Raw genomic sequence first — 12878 nt, 5'->3', positions numbered from 1 at the left:
AGAGGCACGCCTCCCCGCAGTGGGAGTCCCCGGGACTTGCTTATCAAAAGCAGACGTCCCATTTCCTTTCTCCTCTTCAAATTTCCTTCTGTCGTGTGTCTGCAGTATTTCAGAACTCATCACTATGTATCTTTTGGGTTGGAGAGGAACGCATTGGGTAAGATAGTGTCAAGAAAAACAGACACGTGCAAAGTTCCAATGAAAGGTTTCTTAGGAAATGGATTTTCATTCTTAGACCCAATCTTTTTGAATGCTTATTATGTGTATTTTATCTCAGGTTTGAGGCAAAAAAGAAAAAAAAAAAATCCAGTAACGAATGGGTTCTTCATAATATGGAGTGTGAGAAGTAGCTGGGGAAGTTGTTATCCTAGTGATTTGAAAGAATTATTTAGCATTTTACAAATTATATTTTCCATTGGTATTATGGAGCTGACCCAAAGTACTTTAGGATGTGTAACGGATAAACCCCTCCAGGAATGCCCGCCTCATTTCATGGTTAAAATAAGAATTTTAAGGGGCTGTTTTCTTTTGACTTGGGATACCTGATCCTTTCATGCTGGGTGAAGAGGCACTGTCAAAATCCTATTAAAAGACTGGACCAATGTCTATATGTATGTTTGGAGGAAATGAAAGTGCAAGCTGCTTGTAGTTAAATCCCAAGGAGAGATTATCATTAACGAAATAGAAACTGAACTATGCCCCCTTGTGCTGCAAGCGTCTACTGTGATGTGGTGTGACACGCGGTTTGATTGCAGCTGTACAATGCCCCCTATCGTCCCTCCTCCCACCAAGAGGCCGCCCACTCATGGGAAAGAGAGACACCTAGTGAAAGATTGTTCTCATCTCTGGTTTAGAATCCGACTTTTCTTCAACCTGCGAGCCCAAGGATGGAGATTATTGCTACATAGTACTGAAAATGGGTTTCCTCGGTGGCTCAGCGGTAAAGAATCTGCCTGCCAATGCAGGAGACATAAGAGACATGGCTTCAATCCGTGGGTCGGGAAGATCTCCTGGAGGAGGGAATAGCAACCCACTCTAGTATTCTTGCCCAGAGAATACCATGGACAGAGGAGCCTGGCGGTCTGCAGTCCATAGGGTCGCAGAGTCTGAAGCGACTGAGCACGTAGGCACACAGTACCTAAAATACCATAGATTTCCTTTCTGAAATTTATTGGTTAGATTTTTTTAAAGATCTTAACCAGAATAAAAAATTTTATTATGTAAAACAACCACCCCCTTTTAGCACCTTTTATGTCTATGGCTCCTATATCCAGTCAACAGTTTATCCAGTCAAATGTTTATTACTGAACATTTATTATATTTCAGACACTGTCCAGGTTACTATGGATACCACTGTGGAAGAGACATGTTCCCTGTCTGGGAGGAACCCACCTTTTGGTAGAGATACCAGAGAATAGAGATGGGATTTGGATGCAATATTATGAGTTCGGCAGTTAAGGTAAGAAGAAAGTGCTTTAAGTGTGCTGATGACGTTCAGACACATAAGCCTTCTTTGTATTTTATAGCAGCTTTCCTAAGAATTTTTCAAGACTCTTGAATAGCTTTAGAGTCTCTACAAACCAGATAGAATAGTAACATTTACACTTTACAGATTATAGAACATTGATACCCATCTTGAAAGTAACTTTAAAGTCAATAGGATTCAGAAAGATTATGATCCAAGTTTATATATTGCTTAATGTACATTTTCCAATTTCGTCTCTTTCTATTAGCCCCCATCAACAGGTTTGTAGAATACAAGCATCTTCCTGCAATATTATTCACCTTGTTCCCCCTGCCGGAAAAGGTTACATCGAAACTAAAAGAAATTATAGAAGACAAGCTGTTTCATTTTGTTTCATCCTACCTAATCTTAAGTTTTTCACTTTATGCCTAAGTGATTTTATGGAAAAATCATAAGCTAGCAGATCTGAGTGCATCCCAAGTCTTCCATCTCAGTCTCTGAACTTCAGTTTTTTCCTTGATTAAAGGAAACATTACCTATCACAGGCTTTCTGTAAACTTTAATGATAACTGTATGCATATATGGTGGCTCACCTAGGGTCCCACAGAGTTGGACATGACTGAAGTGACTTAGCAGCAGCAGCAGCTGATAAAGAATCCACCTGCAATGTGGGAAACCTGGGTTCAATCCTTGGGTTGGGAAGATTCTCTGGCGAAAGGAACAGCTGCCCACTCCAGTATTCTGGCCTGGAGAATTCCATGGACTGTATAGTCCATGGGGTCACAAAGAGGTGAACACAACTGAGTGACTTTCACTTTTTACTTTCATGAATATATGAGTGCCTGACATACAACACTGGCATTTGATGAATGTTAATTTTTTTGACCTGTTGCTCTTTTATCAAGCTAAAACTAGTAATATAGAACAACTGCAGCATAAAATTATTTTTTTAAAAAATAGGTTATCCAGTCTTTGTCTATAATACTCATAAATCTGACCACACACCCAAATTTATTCTCATTCAGTGCTAGAAGATAGATTTCTTTGTCCTCGACTCTGATTTCAGAAAAGAATACAGTATCAGGACATTATGAGTCAGATTCCAGAGGGTGGAAACTTTAAAAAAAAAACCTTTTATCACTAAAAACAGCTTAATATAACCACACTTCTGCCCAAGTAAATAGAGTGGCCAGTTTTCAACCAGACACCAAGTACTTGCTAAGAAGCTACTCTTAACATTGCTATTGAATTTACTCAGAGCTTTGGTAACCTGATAATTAATATATAGCAAGCCTCCTCCTTTTTACTAATAATACCCATCTCACCTGTTCCATGAACCCTTAACAAGTACTAATTTATTTTGATAATTAACCTACATATTCTGATTGTTTACAAATCTTGTGTACAATAGATGCTTCATAAATGTGTTTCTATTTTGATGAGAATGATTTGTCAATTGCAGTATTCAAGGACACAATGTATAGGAGCCCTTCTCTTCAGTACCACACCTCAGACGTGGAACTAAGTGATTCAATCAAGTGAGTAATTCGTTCTCTTCAAATAGTGAGTTGGATACAAGTTGATTAAACTCACTGGCAGCCTTTCTCAAACAATTTATTTATTCTCAAACAGTGTGAATTTATTCATTCATTTCCAAGAAGGAGTCACTGAGCCTCCAGAACAGTCAGGAAGCATTGCAGTTCAAGATTTAAGAGAAGAAACTTCTGGTTTGGGAGACAGTGAGATGACAGTGGTAGTCAGAGCTTGCTCCCTCTCCTCCACTCCCCTAATAATTCCCAAAGGAAATCTTATTAATCTTCAGGAGTTTCTCTTAACTCCCAGTAAGAAAACACTTCTGGTAAAGAACTACACCTTAAAATCCTATCTGCTGTTTTAATGGATGTAGACCATCTGGAGAAGTCAGGAAGAAATGCCCATAGGGAAGACTGAAGACTATTAAATTAAAACCTTGGCCTCTTATACTTTATGTTGTCCAAAGGCCTTTGTGTTCATGGATTTCTTTACTACTCCAAGAACTGTACTACGGAAACCAGCATGGGGTCCCTAGTCTAAAATCAATGTATTTCATGTCAAAATATGTGGTATTACGCAGAAGCTGCCTTTTTTTTCCCTTAAAACACCCAAATAAAAGGAAAACAATTTTTTCACTATTTTATAGTCACCTCTTTCCTTATATCTGGAGCATAGTCAACTATTTTTGAGCACGGAGAATATGAAACTGATACTGTCATAAATCTGCTCTTCTTCAAAACCATAGGAAACCACACGTGTGCACACATGCTCATACGCATGGACACAGTCCTCTTTTCCCTGCCTTTATTATTTTACCACTTCCATTTTCAGTTGAAGTTAAAATGTGATATAGATGAAAAGCAAAGCAGCTCACGATATGCATTTGTTACTTCAAGGCTGATTATGGATAGGTACCCAAGTACTGTTCTGCTTTGCTTAGCTATCCTAGGATGTTTTCTATTCACAGAAAAATTCTATATGTTATAAACCTAGATAGTTTGTCTCACATTTATAAAAATCCTTAATATCATTGGATTACAAGATATGAGAGCATGTCCCAGAAGAAATTAGTGAATTAATATATATTTTAGTCTATATTTTAGCCATGTTAATCTTTAAAGTTTTTATTTTAAATTCTTGGCTTGAATTTTCCATTGGCTTTCCATTGCTCTTAGAATAAAGTCCCCAGTCCTTATGATGACCTACATGATCTGGTCCTTGCCTGCCTTTTCTCTAACATTTCCTGAAGTCAGCACTTTACCCACAGTGACCTTCCTTTAGGTCCTTAAATAAGTGGTATTCTTTTCTACTCAGAGCCTTTACACCAGCTGTTTCCTTATTTATATAACTTTTCTCCCTTCTTATGCTTCAAGCCTAAACTAGAACATCTTTGGAAAAGTCTTCTCTGCCCTACACCCCATCAAGCTAGGCTAGCTACACCTACTACATACTCCCATAGCACCCTGCCCATCTTCTTCATGGCATTTGTCATATTTGTAATTCTTTATTCAATGTCTGTTGCCTCCAGTTGGCTATAAACTCTGTAAGTGCAGACACTACCTGTTTTTTGCTTACTGCTGTTTATCACTCCCCCAGCAGGTTGCCTGATACAAGGATGCTCATAAATGTTTGTAGAATCAATCAATCTTGGGAAAATTTTGAAGTTTGGACCCTGACTTTTCATATAAATGATTAAAATTCCTGGCCACCTTTCTATGGAATACCGAAGTCTAAGCAATAAGAGAGGCATTACTAAGCAATAAGAGAAGAAATTTTCTGGGCCTTCAGCCTGTCTGAGAAATTGAAACTATTATATGTAATTTACTTAGTCAGTAAAGAGCACACTTATAAAATTATGGATAGCTCATCTTTGAAAGGAGTGATGCTAAAGCTGAAACTCCAGTACTTTGGCCACCTCATGCGAAGAGTTGAGTCATTGGAAAAGACTCTGATGCTGGGAGGGATTGGGGGCAGGAGGAGAAGGGGACGACAGAGGATGAGATGGCTGGATGGCATCACCGACTCGATGGACGTGAGTTTAAGTAAACTCCAGGAGTTGGTGATGGACAGGGAGGCCTGGCGTGCTGCAATTCATGGGGTTGCAAAGAGTCAGACATGACTGAGTGACTGAACTAAACTGACTGAACTAATCAATTATCTAACACAAAGTCTCATACTTCAATGTAGGAAAAAGGTCTTCAGTGTCCAAATTACTTTTAACTTTTATATTTTCTACTTTGGGCATAGGGGAACCAGTTAATCCTCTTTTTGTGTGGCAAAAGAAAAGCACACTTCTGGGGAAAGATGGCAAGAGAAAAGACAGGCAATCAGCTAGGTTGGAAATAGGATAGAAAAATTAGATTTAAAAAATCAGAAAATTGTCACAGTGTAGAAAAGAAAACTCAGTGGTCTTTGTATTGCTCACTGGAAAGTTGTTTAAAAATTCTGGCATTATTATTGTTATTTTTTTTTTCTCCTGTAAAAAAGGCAATGGCACCCCACTCCAATACTCTTGCCTGGAAAATCCCATGGACGGAGGAGCCTGGTAGGCTGCAGTCCATGGGGTGGCTAAGAGTCGGACACGACTGAGCGACTTCACTTTCACTTTTCACTTCCATGCATTGGAGAAGGAAATGGCAACCCACTCCAGTGTTCTTGCCTGGAGAATCCCAGGGACGGGGGAGCCTGGTGGGCTGCCATCTGGTGGGTCGCACAGAGTTGGACACGACTGAAGCGACTTAGCAGCAGCAGCTGCAGGATAGGGCTAAATAAATTTAATGTATGTTTCCTAAGGAGAGGGTCATATGCAGTTTCAAAGTAAATGAGATATTTATATTTAAGTTATATTTCTAGAGGCAGGCATGTTATCTAAGTTCATGGTGGCTCAGTGGTCAAGAATGTGCCTACAATGCAGGAGATGCAGGTTTGATCCCTGGGTCAAGGAGATCCCTGGAGAAGGAAATGGCAACCCACTCTGGTATTCTTGCCACAAAAATCCCATGGACAGAGAAGCCTGTGGGCCGCAGTCCACAGGGTCGCAGAAGAGTTGGAAACACTTAGTGACTAAACACCTAGCGACCTACCAACTAGATACCGTGCCCGGCAGCTGCAGGCACTTGGTAGGCGCTCAACAGGTGGTGCTGCTCTTGTTACACATATAACGTGAATCAGAGCTTCACACAGTCAACTTCACATTCTAAATAATGTAGATTTAAAAAAATAATGTAAAATTGCATTTGGGGAGAGAGAGGTACACAGCACGCTGCCTTAAAACTCTATGACCAGTTGTATCACTTGACCAAGTATAAAGTGCCAAGAGAGAAAACAGCTTTCATCTACCTACAGAGGATATCTCAGTTCATTAGGAGTTTTATATCTGAATGAGATGAGGTCCAAGATCTGTCAACACTGAAGACGATAAGGAGGCTTAGAAGGAGCAAAACCACCTGCTTGTGCTTTCCCTGCCCTCTTTCAAACTGACATTTCTAGAAGGCTCTCTGGCTCACTCTCCCATTATCTTGCTGTCTCTCAACCAGTGGCTGTGAGCTTTCCTTTATGGTATCCAAAGTGATCCGACCCTTTGTCCAAGAAGTTATTCAAGGGTTTAGTTCTTGAAAAATAACCCTGTGGTAAACCTATAAGGCATGCCAACTCTTGGAATACCAACACTTCCAAAATGTAGGCAGCAGTGGCCTAGATGTTATGGAAGGTAATCAGCTTGTAGAAAGTGAAGTTGAAGTCCTTTTTCTGTAAGTATTTGTTGGACAGCTAAATTGTAGCATTAAAGTGCAATAGGAATTTTAGGTAAAGATGTTAGAGACCATAGGGAGTGTTCAACTGATGATGCATTCCTATCTTTCTCTGCTCTTTAAAGACAAATCTAAACCAATCCTTTACTTCTCAGAGCCTTAATCTGGGTGTATTTAATGCTAAGGAGAAAGCTTAATGAGTTATGGATCCTCTAGAATTTTAGTGTTTAATTATTTATTCAGTTTTTTCATTCATTCAATCCTCAAAAACATATTGAGAATTTTCTGTGTGTTGGGTCATATGCTAGTCACTGGGGTACAAATGTGAACAATACGGTCTTGCTCTCAAGTGTTTAAAGCTTAGAGGAGAATTATGGGGCAGTTGTAGTATAGAGTGATAAAACTTTTAGAGGTCTTTGGAACCATTTCATCTCGAGATCAGGTGCAGACAGACATGCAATCAGATGGTCCTTAAGTGTTCCAGTCAGCTTCAAAGTCTTTCAGAATGAGGTTTTGCAGAGTTAACTTTTTCAAATTCTATTTCCCAGAAGGAAAAGGAATATTTACAATTCAGCTACCAGAAGAGTGATGGCAAACCACAGCTAAAAGTATTCTAGACTAAAATATGGCTGAAGGATGCAAACTTTGTAGTTCTATGTCACAGTTATATTTAGGTTAATAGAGCTTATACAAGTTGTATACTATAGTAGATGTAAAGTCTAACTATGACATATACTTGCACAGAAAATGGCCAAAAACACAATACTAAGAGCAGTTATTTCTGTGAGGCAAATTATTTATGGGAGGCTTTTATTGATCTCCCACCAACCAAAAAGTAAAGTAGATTTTATTGTTGTGGTGGTTGCTATTGTTGCTAGGAGTTTCATTGTTTGTCATTGTTTTTAAAGACTGTCTGGACTATCTGCCAAGTTACGGAAACCTAAGGGTAAGGGGGAAACTGAATAGGAGATAGATTAAAAATAAATTTAATAGCTTTTTGCATACTGGTGATTAAAAAAAAAATGGCCTTATTAGAGGCCATTCCCTAGGACATGTCCTAAGGCTCACTGTAACACAATATCAGGTACTGATACTTTTGAACAAAAGTTGATCCGGGTGATCATCTTTGAATACATCATTGCTGACTTTCTTTGGCAATTCTGGATCTACTGGGAACCATCACAGCCTGAGAAGGATGAAATGCCCTAGAAGGGATTCACAAAGGATCATTTTATATAATAAAAGTCTAACATTAAACCTTTACTGAACCTTTTTGCCTTCTCTTCTCTTTAGAATTCTCTTCTCATCCCTCAACTTTAGGTCATACCTGACCCCTCCCAGTTGTATAACAACCTGCATTTCCTCATTTCTCTGGAATGTGACCAGTCAGGGAACTCAACAGTTGCTTTGCTCTTTTTTTTTCCTAGTGAGAAAGAGAAAGATAGGGAGGAAAACTGAGTAGAGAAAGAAGCAAGAGCACGGAAAGAGAAAAGGGAAATTATAAAGTCTAGAGGAAGCAAGAGAAGAGATGGATGAGCAAAGAACCACATTACCTGGTAGTAGTAATAGTTGTTAGACACTTACCTATTAGAATCTACTTTCTGTGAAACTCTAAGAAATGACTAGATCCCCAGTCCAAATTAAAAACAAGAAAGGAACTTGTCAACCTCTGAAATATACTTTCAGACCCAGTGATCTCTATCTGCTGAATGGGACATCTCTGATTCTTGCTGTCTGACAAGTTCAAGATGTTTTCCATTTAATGATCCTTTTTGAGGCTGGTACAGACCATGGGAAACTTTATATTGCCATTTTAAAAGTTGATATTCCCCAAAACAAAATATATCATTTGAATTTAGCCTGCAGATACAATGTAGAGTATTACCCTTCTCTTACCTCTTATGCATGTGGTGGTGAAAGCACCCTATAAGTACAGAGTAGTGCAGTCGAAACAGTTGTTAAAACTACTAGACACTCTGCTGAAAATCCTCTTTTTCCCCTCAGGTGTTTTTAAGATGACTTGGAACCTTCTAATTAAATCTGACACTCTCTTTTAAATTTTTCATTCTTTTAAGCTTTCTGTTCTACTGGGTAATACTAATCATATTTCCTTTACCCAAACTATTTTTACTTTGACTCCAATGACACTTTAATTTTTTTTTTTAATTTTAGTACCTTAACCTCATCTTTAATTCATTATACTGTTATGGTTCTAGTGATACATAATAAACACTTGGCTATAAATAATCCATAAATGGAAACATAATGACAGGACTTGGTCACTTCTTGGATGTGAGCACTGGAGAGGAAGAAATCCAGGAGACTCCAGGTTTCTGCTTGAGAAACTAGATGAAAATAGAAATCATAAGAGAAGAAATAGTTTGGAGTGATGTATGGATGTGAAGATAATGAAGTTTTGTTGACATGTTGAACTGGAGTGGTCTGGAGTTGAGAGAGCTTGTGATCTGGAGAACATGAAAGAAATCTGACTAGAGTTGTAAATTTGGGAGTCATCAATATGTAGATGTAACTGAAGATACTTGAGTGGTTTCAGAAAGCTTGTCTATAAAGTAAGAGAGCTAGGAGAGGTTTTGTCTTACAGAGAGGTGAGAGCCTTCAGCAGAAAGGATCCAGGATAGAAAAATAAGAGATAAAAGAGAGGCTGAGGAGATAGGAAATGCGGCCTCTGAAGAAATGGGAAGAGAGACTTTCAGGACACAAAGGCAGAGATGGAAATCTTTTTTCTGATAGAATAATAATGAGATGGTAAATTATGGAGTTTCTCCCCCCAGCCCCAATATTTTCTTTTATCACTTGCCCTCTAGGATTTTAAAACTTCAGGTTATAAAATCACATAGATTCTGAAGAATCAGGACAAAAACTGATGATTTAAGGGCAAGGCTTTCAGCATCAGAATATATTAAAGTCCTTCAAATTGATATATACAGAAAATCAGAGAGAAGAGCAAGAAACAAACGGACTTTGTACTCTGCCTCCCTTCATCCCAAGTCAGAATCCCGAGGAGACTTACAGAGATTCTGAATAGGTTTTTGACATTTGAGAACAGAGGAAACCTCAATCCCCATTACTGAGTAAAAGCCAAAGAGGTAGCAAGACCACAGAATTCCTCACATCCAGAAAGGCAGAGGAAAATAGTCAAAATGGTATTGTGAGCGATGCTTTGAATGTCCACATCTTCTCCAAGAACTCCAGTCACAAAAACATTTTCTTTTTTAAATTAAAAAATGTCTCTGGGTTCAGTCACAAGAGAATCATCTCTGGGTATCAGAAGTGAAAAAGCAGCACCACTAGTTTAGTGAACCTAGAGCTGTGGGCCTGATGGTCTTCTAGGTCTGGAAGCAAGTAGAAGTTGGCTAGGAGTTTGAATTCCTCAGAGTAGTGGGGATCAACAGCATCCTGTATAGGGTATGGCACCTTAGTCAGGCTCACTGTGAAACTGGGATTTGGGAAAACCTTCCAAATGGTTTCCACCCTGACCTAGAGTTTTAAAAAATGAACAAAGCAAGCCCCGGCTTGTCTGCAGTGGTGAAAAGAAGAAGAGAAACCAGGGCACCCCGTCTGCTTGCTTTCCTGCCTGACAGACAGATCTGCTGTCTTCTCCAATATCCCTGAGGGTCAGGAGGTCTGAGATACCTAGTTCTGGACAAAGGGGTTTCCAGATCTACCTGGAGGCTACACTGAAGTGTGTGCATGCTTCGCCGTGTCCAACTCTTTGCAACCCCATGGACCACAGCCCGCCAGGTTCCTCTGTCCATGGGATTCTTCAGGCAAGAATACTAGAGTAGGTTGTCATTCCCTTCTCCAGGGGATCTTCCCCACCCAGGGATTGAACCCAGGTCTCCTGCATTATAGGCAGATTCTTTACCATCTGCTTTAATTTCAAGAACTTTAGGAAGTTCTCAGTGTATATTGTCTCTCCAAATATGACTTCCACCATACTGTTTATCCTCTTCCTAAAACTACTGATTAGATGCATGCTTCATGTATTCTGTGTGTTGCTGTGAAACAAACCTTTCCACAACACAGTGGCATAAAACAATCTCCAAGATTCTGTGTGATAGGAATTTGGATAGGTACTTCAGGGATAGCTAGACTCTGCTTCATGATGCTCAGGGTGTCAGATGAGAAGACGTGACCAGCTGGTGATCATTTGAATAGCTGGGTTTTTTTGGTTCACGTGTCTAGGCTACAGTGAGCAAGGCAGAACTCTACTTGAACTGTAAGGTGGATGCCTACACATGACCTCTCTGTGAGGTTTGAATTTCCTCACAATGTAGTATGATTTCGTCATGGTAATCATACTGTTTAATGGCAACTCAGAGCTCCAATAGTGACTGTTCCAGAAATGAGGCAAAAGCTATATAGACTTTCATTATCTAGGCTCAGAAATCACATACTATCCCTTCGACCATACTTGGGCTTCCCAGGTGACTCAGACGGTAAAGAACCTGCCTGCAATGCAGGAGATGCAAGAGATATGGGTTCGATCCCTGGGTTGGGAAGATCCCCTGGAGGAGAGCATGGCAACCCACTCCAGTATTCTTGCCTGGAGAATCCCCATGGTCAGAGGAGCCTGGCAGGCTACAGTCTGGGACTGCAAAGAGTCAGACAACGAATGAGCCACTAAGCACACAATAAACCTGCCCAGACGGGAGGAATACAGGGGCTACACCCACCTCTGAATAGAAGGCATATCAAAGAATTTGTGGCTGCGATTTTAAGCTACCACAATACAGTTCAAAATAGATTTGTGTTCTGCATGAATTCCTTAATCTTCCAATTCAGTAATTCTTCCTTAATTAACTGGATGAGAGTAATCCCTTTACAATGTGTGTGTGTATTAGATCATCACAATGTACACTTTAAATGTCTTATGATTTTGTCAATTAAAGCTCTAACAAAACTAAAAAAATTCGTTCTCTGTGATGAGTTTAGAGTTTATCTCATTGAATATTTTTTAATCAAATGTTTGTTTCTCTGTTTAGCTATTTTTCATGTTCATCTTTACTTAATTCACATCTTCTGTGTTTGTCTCTTAAGCTTTGGGTTTTTTTTAGATTTTTTTAAAAAATTTCTTTGAATGTATTTATTGTAAAGTCAGTTTAAGACTACTTGCCAATATGGACTTCTTTTCTGGTGGGAATGGATCATCTTCAGGGAACAGAGATTTAAACAATAGTTTTTAAAGTATAGTTGATTTACAATGTTGTGTTAGTTTCAGGTGTACAGCAAAATTATTGTCTTTTTTTTTTCATATTTTTTTCCATTATAGGTTGTTACAAGATTTTGAATGCTCTACAGTAATGACCTTGTTGTATATCTATTTTATATATAGTAGCGTGTATCTGTTAATGCCAAACTCTTAATTTACTCCTCCTCCCCTTTCTCCTTTGGTAACCATAAGTTTGTTTTCTATGTCTGTGAGTCTATTTCTGTTTTGTAAATAAGTTCATTTGTATCATTTTTTAAGATTTCACATATAAGTGATATATATTTGTCTTTCTCTGTATGACTTATTTTACTTAGTGTGATAATCTCTAGGTAAATTCATGTTTCTGCAAATGGTAATACTTCATTCTTTTTATGGCTGAGTACTATTCTTTTGTATATGTACACCGTATTCTTTATCCATTCATCTGTTGATACAGATGTTGAGGTTGCTTCTGTGTCTTGGCTATTGTAAATAGCGCTGTGAACATTGGGATGCATGTCTTGCTGAATTAGAGTTTTTGTCTTTTCTGGATATATGCCCAGGAGTGGATCATATAATAAGTATATTTTTAGTTTTTTAAGGAAGCTCCACACTGTTTTCCATAGTAGCTGTACCTGTTTAACATTCCCACTAACGGTATAGGAAGGTTCACTTTTCTCCATACCCTCTCCAGCATTTTTTATTTGTAAAATTTTTGATGATGGCCATTCTGACCAGTGCTGGGTGATACCTCATTGTAGTTTTGATTGGCACTTCTCTCTCATTTTTTATTTGCATTAGTGATATTGAACATCTTTTAATGTGCTCGTAGTTACTCCTTGAAAGGAAAGTTATGACCAACCTAGATAGCATATTCAAAAGCAGAGACATTACTTTGTCAACAAAGGTCCGTCTAGTC

At 38.8% G+C, this 12878-nt stretch overlaps 1 protein-coding gene across 2 annotated transcripts in view; it reads left to right on the top strand.

Moving 5' to 3' along the window:
• Positions 1–12878, top strand: part of NMNAT2 (nicotinamide nucleotide adenylyltransferase 2) — a 225398-nt gene that overhangs the window by 1498 nt on the left and 211022 nt on the right. The window contains exons 2-3 of one of the 2 annotated variants that reach the window (XM_027565546.1): positions 1327–1459; positions 2928–3003. In XM_027565546.1, the coding sequence (XP_027421347.1) occupies positions 2942–3003 (62 nt within the window). In that variant the 5' untranslated portion in view covers positions 1327–1459; positions 2928–2941. The remainder of the gene's footprint in view (positions 1–1326; positions 1460–2927; positions 3004–12878) is intronic. The other variant, XM_027565547.1, reaches the window with a different exon arrangement.

The sequence above is a fragment of the Bos indicus x Bos taurus genome, chromosome 16 (genome assembly GCF_003369695.1).
Source record: "Bos indicus x Bos taurus breed Angus x Brahman F1 hybrid chromosome 16, Bos_hybrid_MaternalHap_v2.0, whole genome shotgun sequence".
Lineage (NCBI taxonomy): Eukaryota > Metazoa > Chordata > Mammalia > Artiodactyla > Bovidae > Bos > Bos indicus x Bos taurus.
This window is presented reverse-complemented; position numbering and strand designations above follow the sequence as displayed.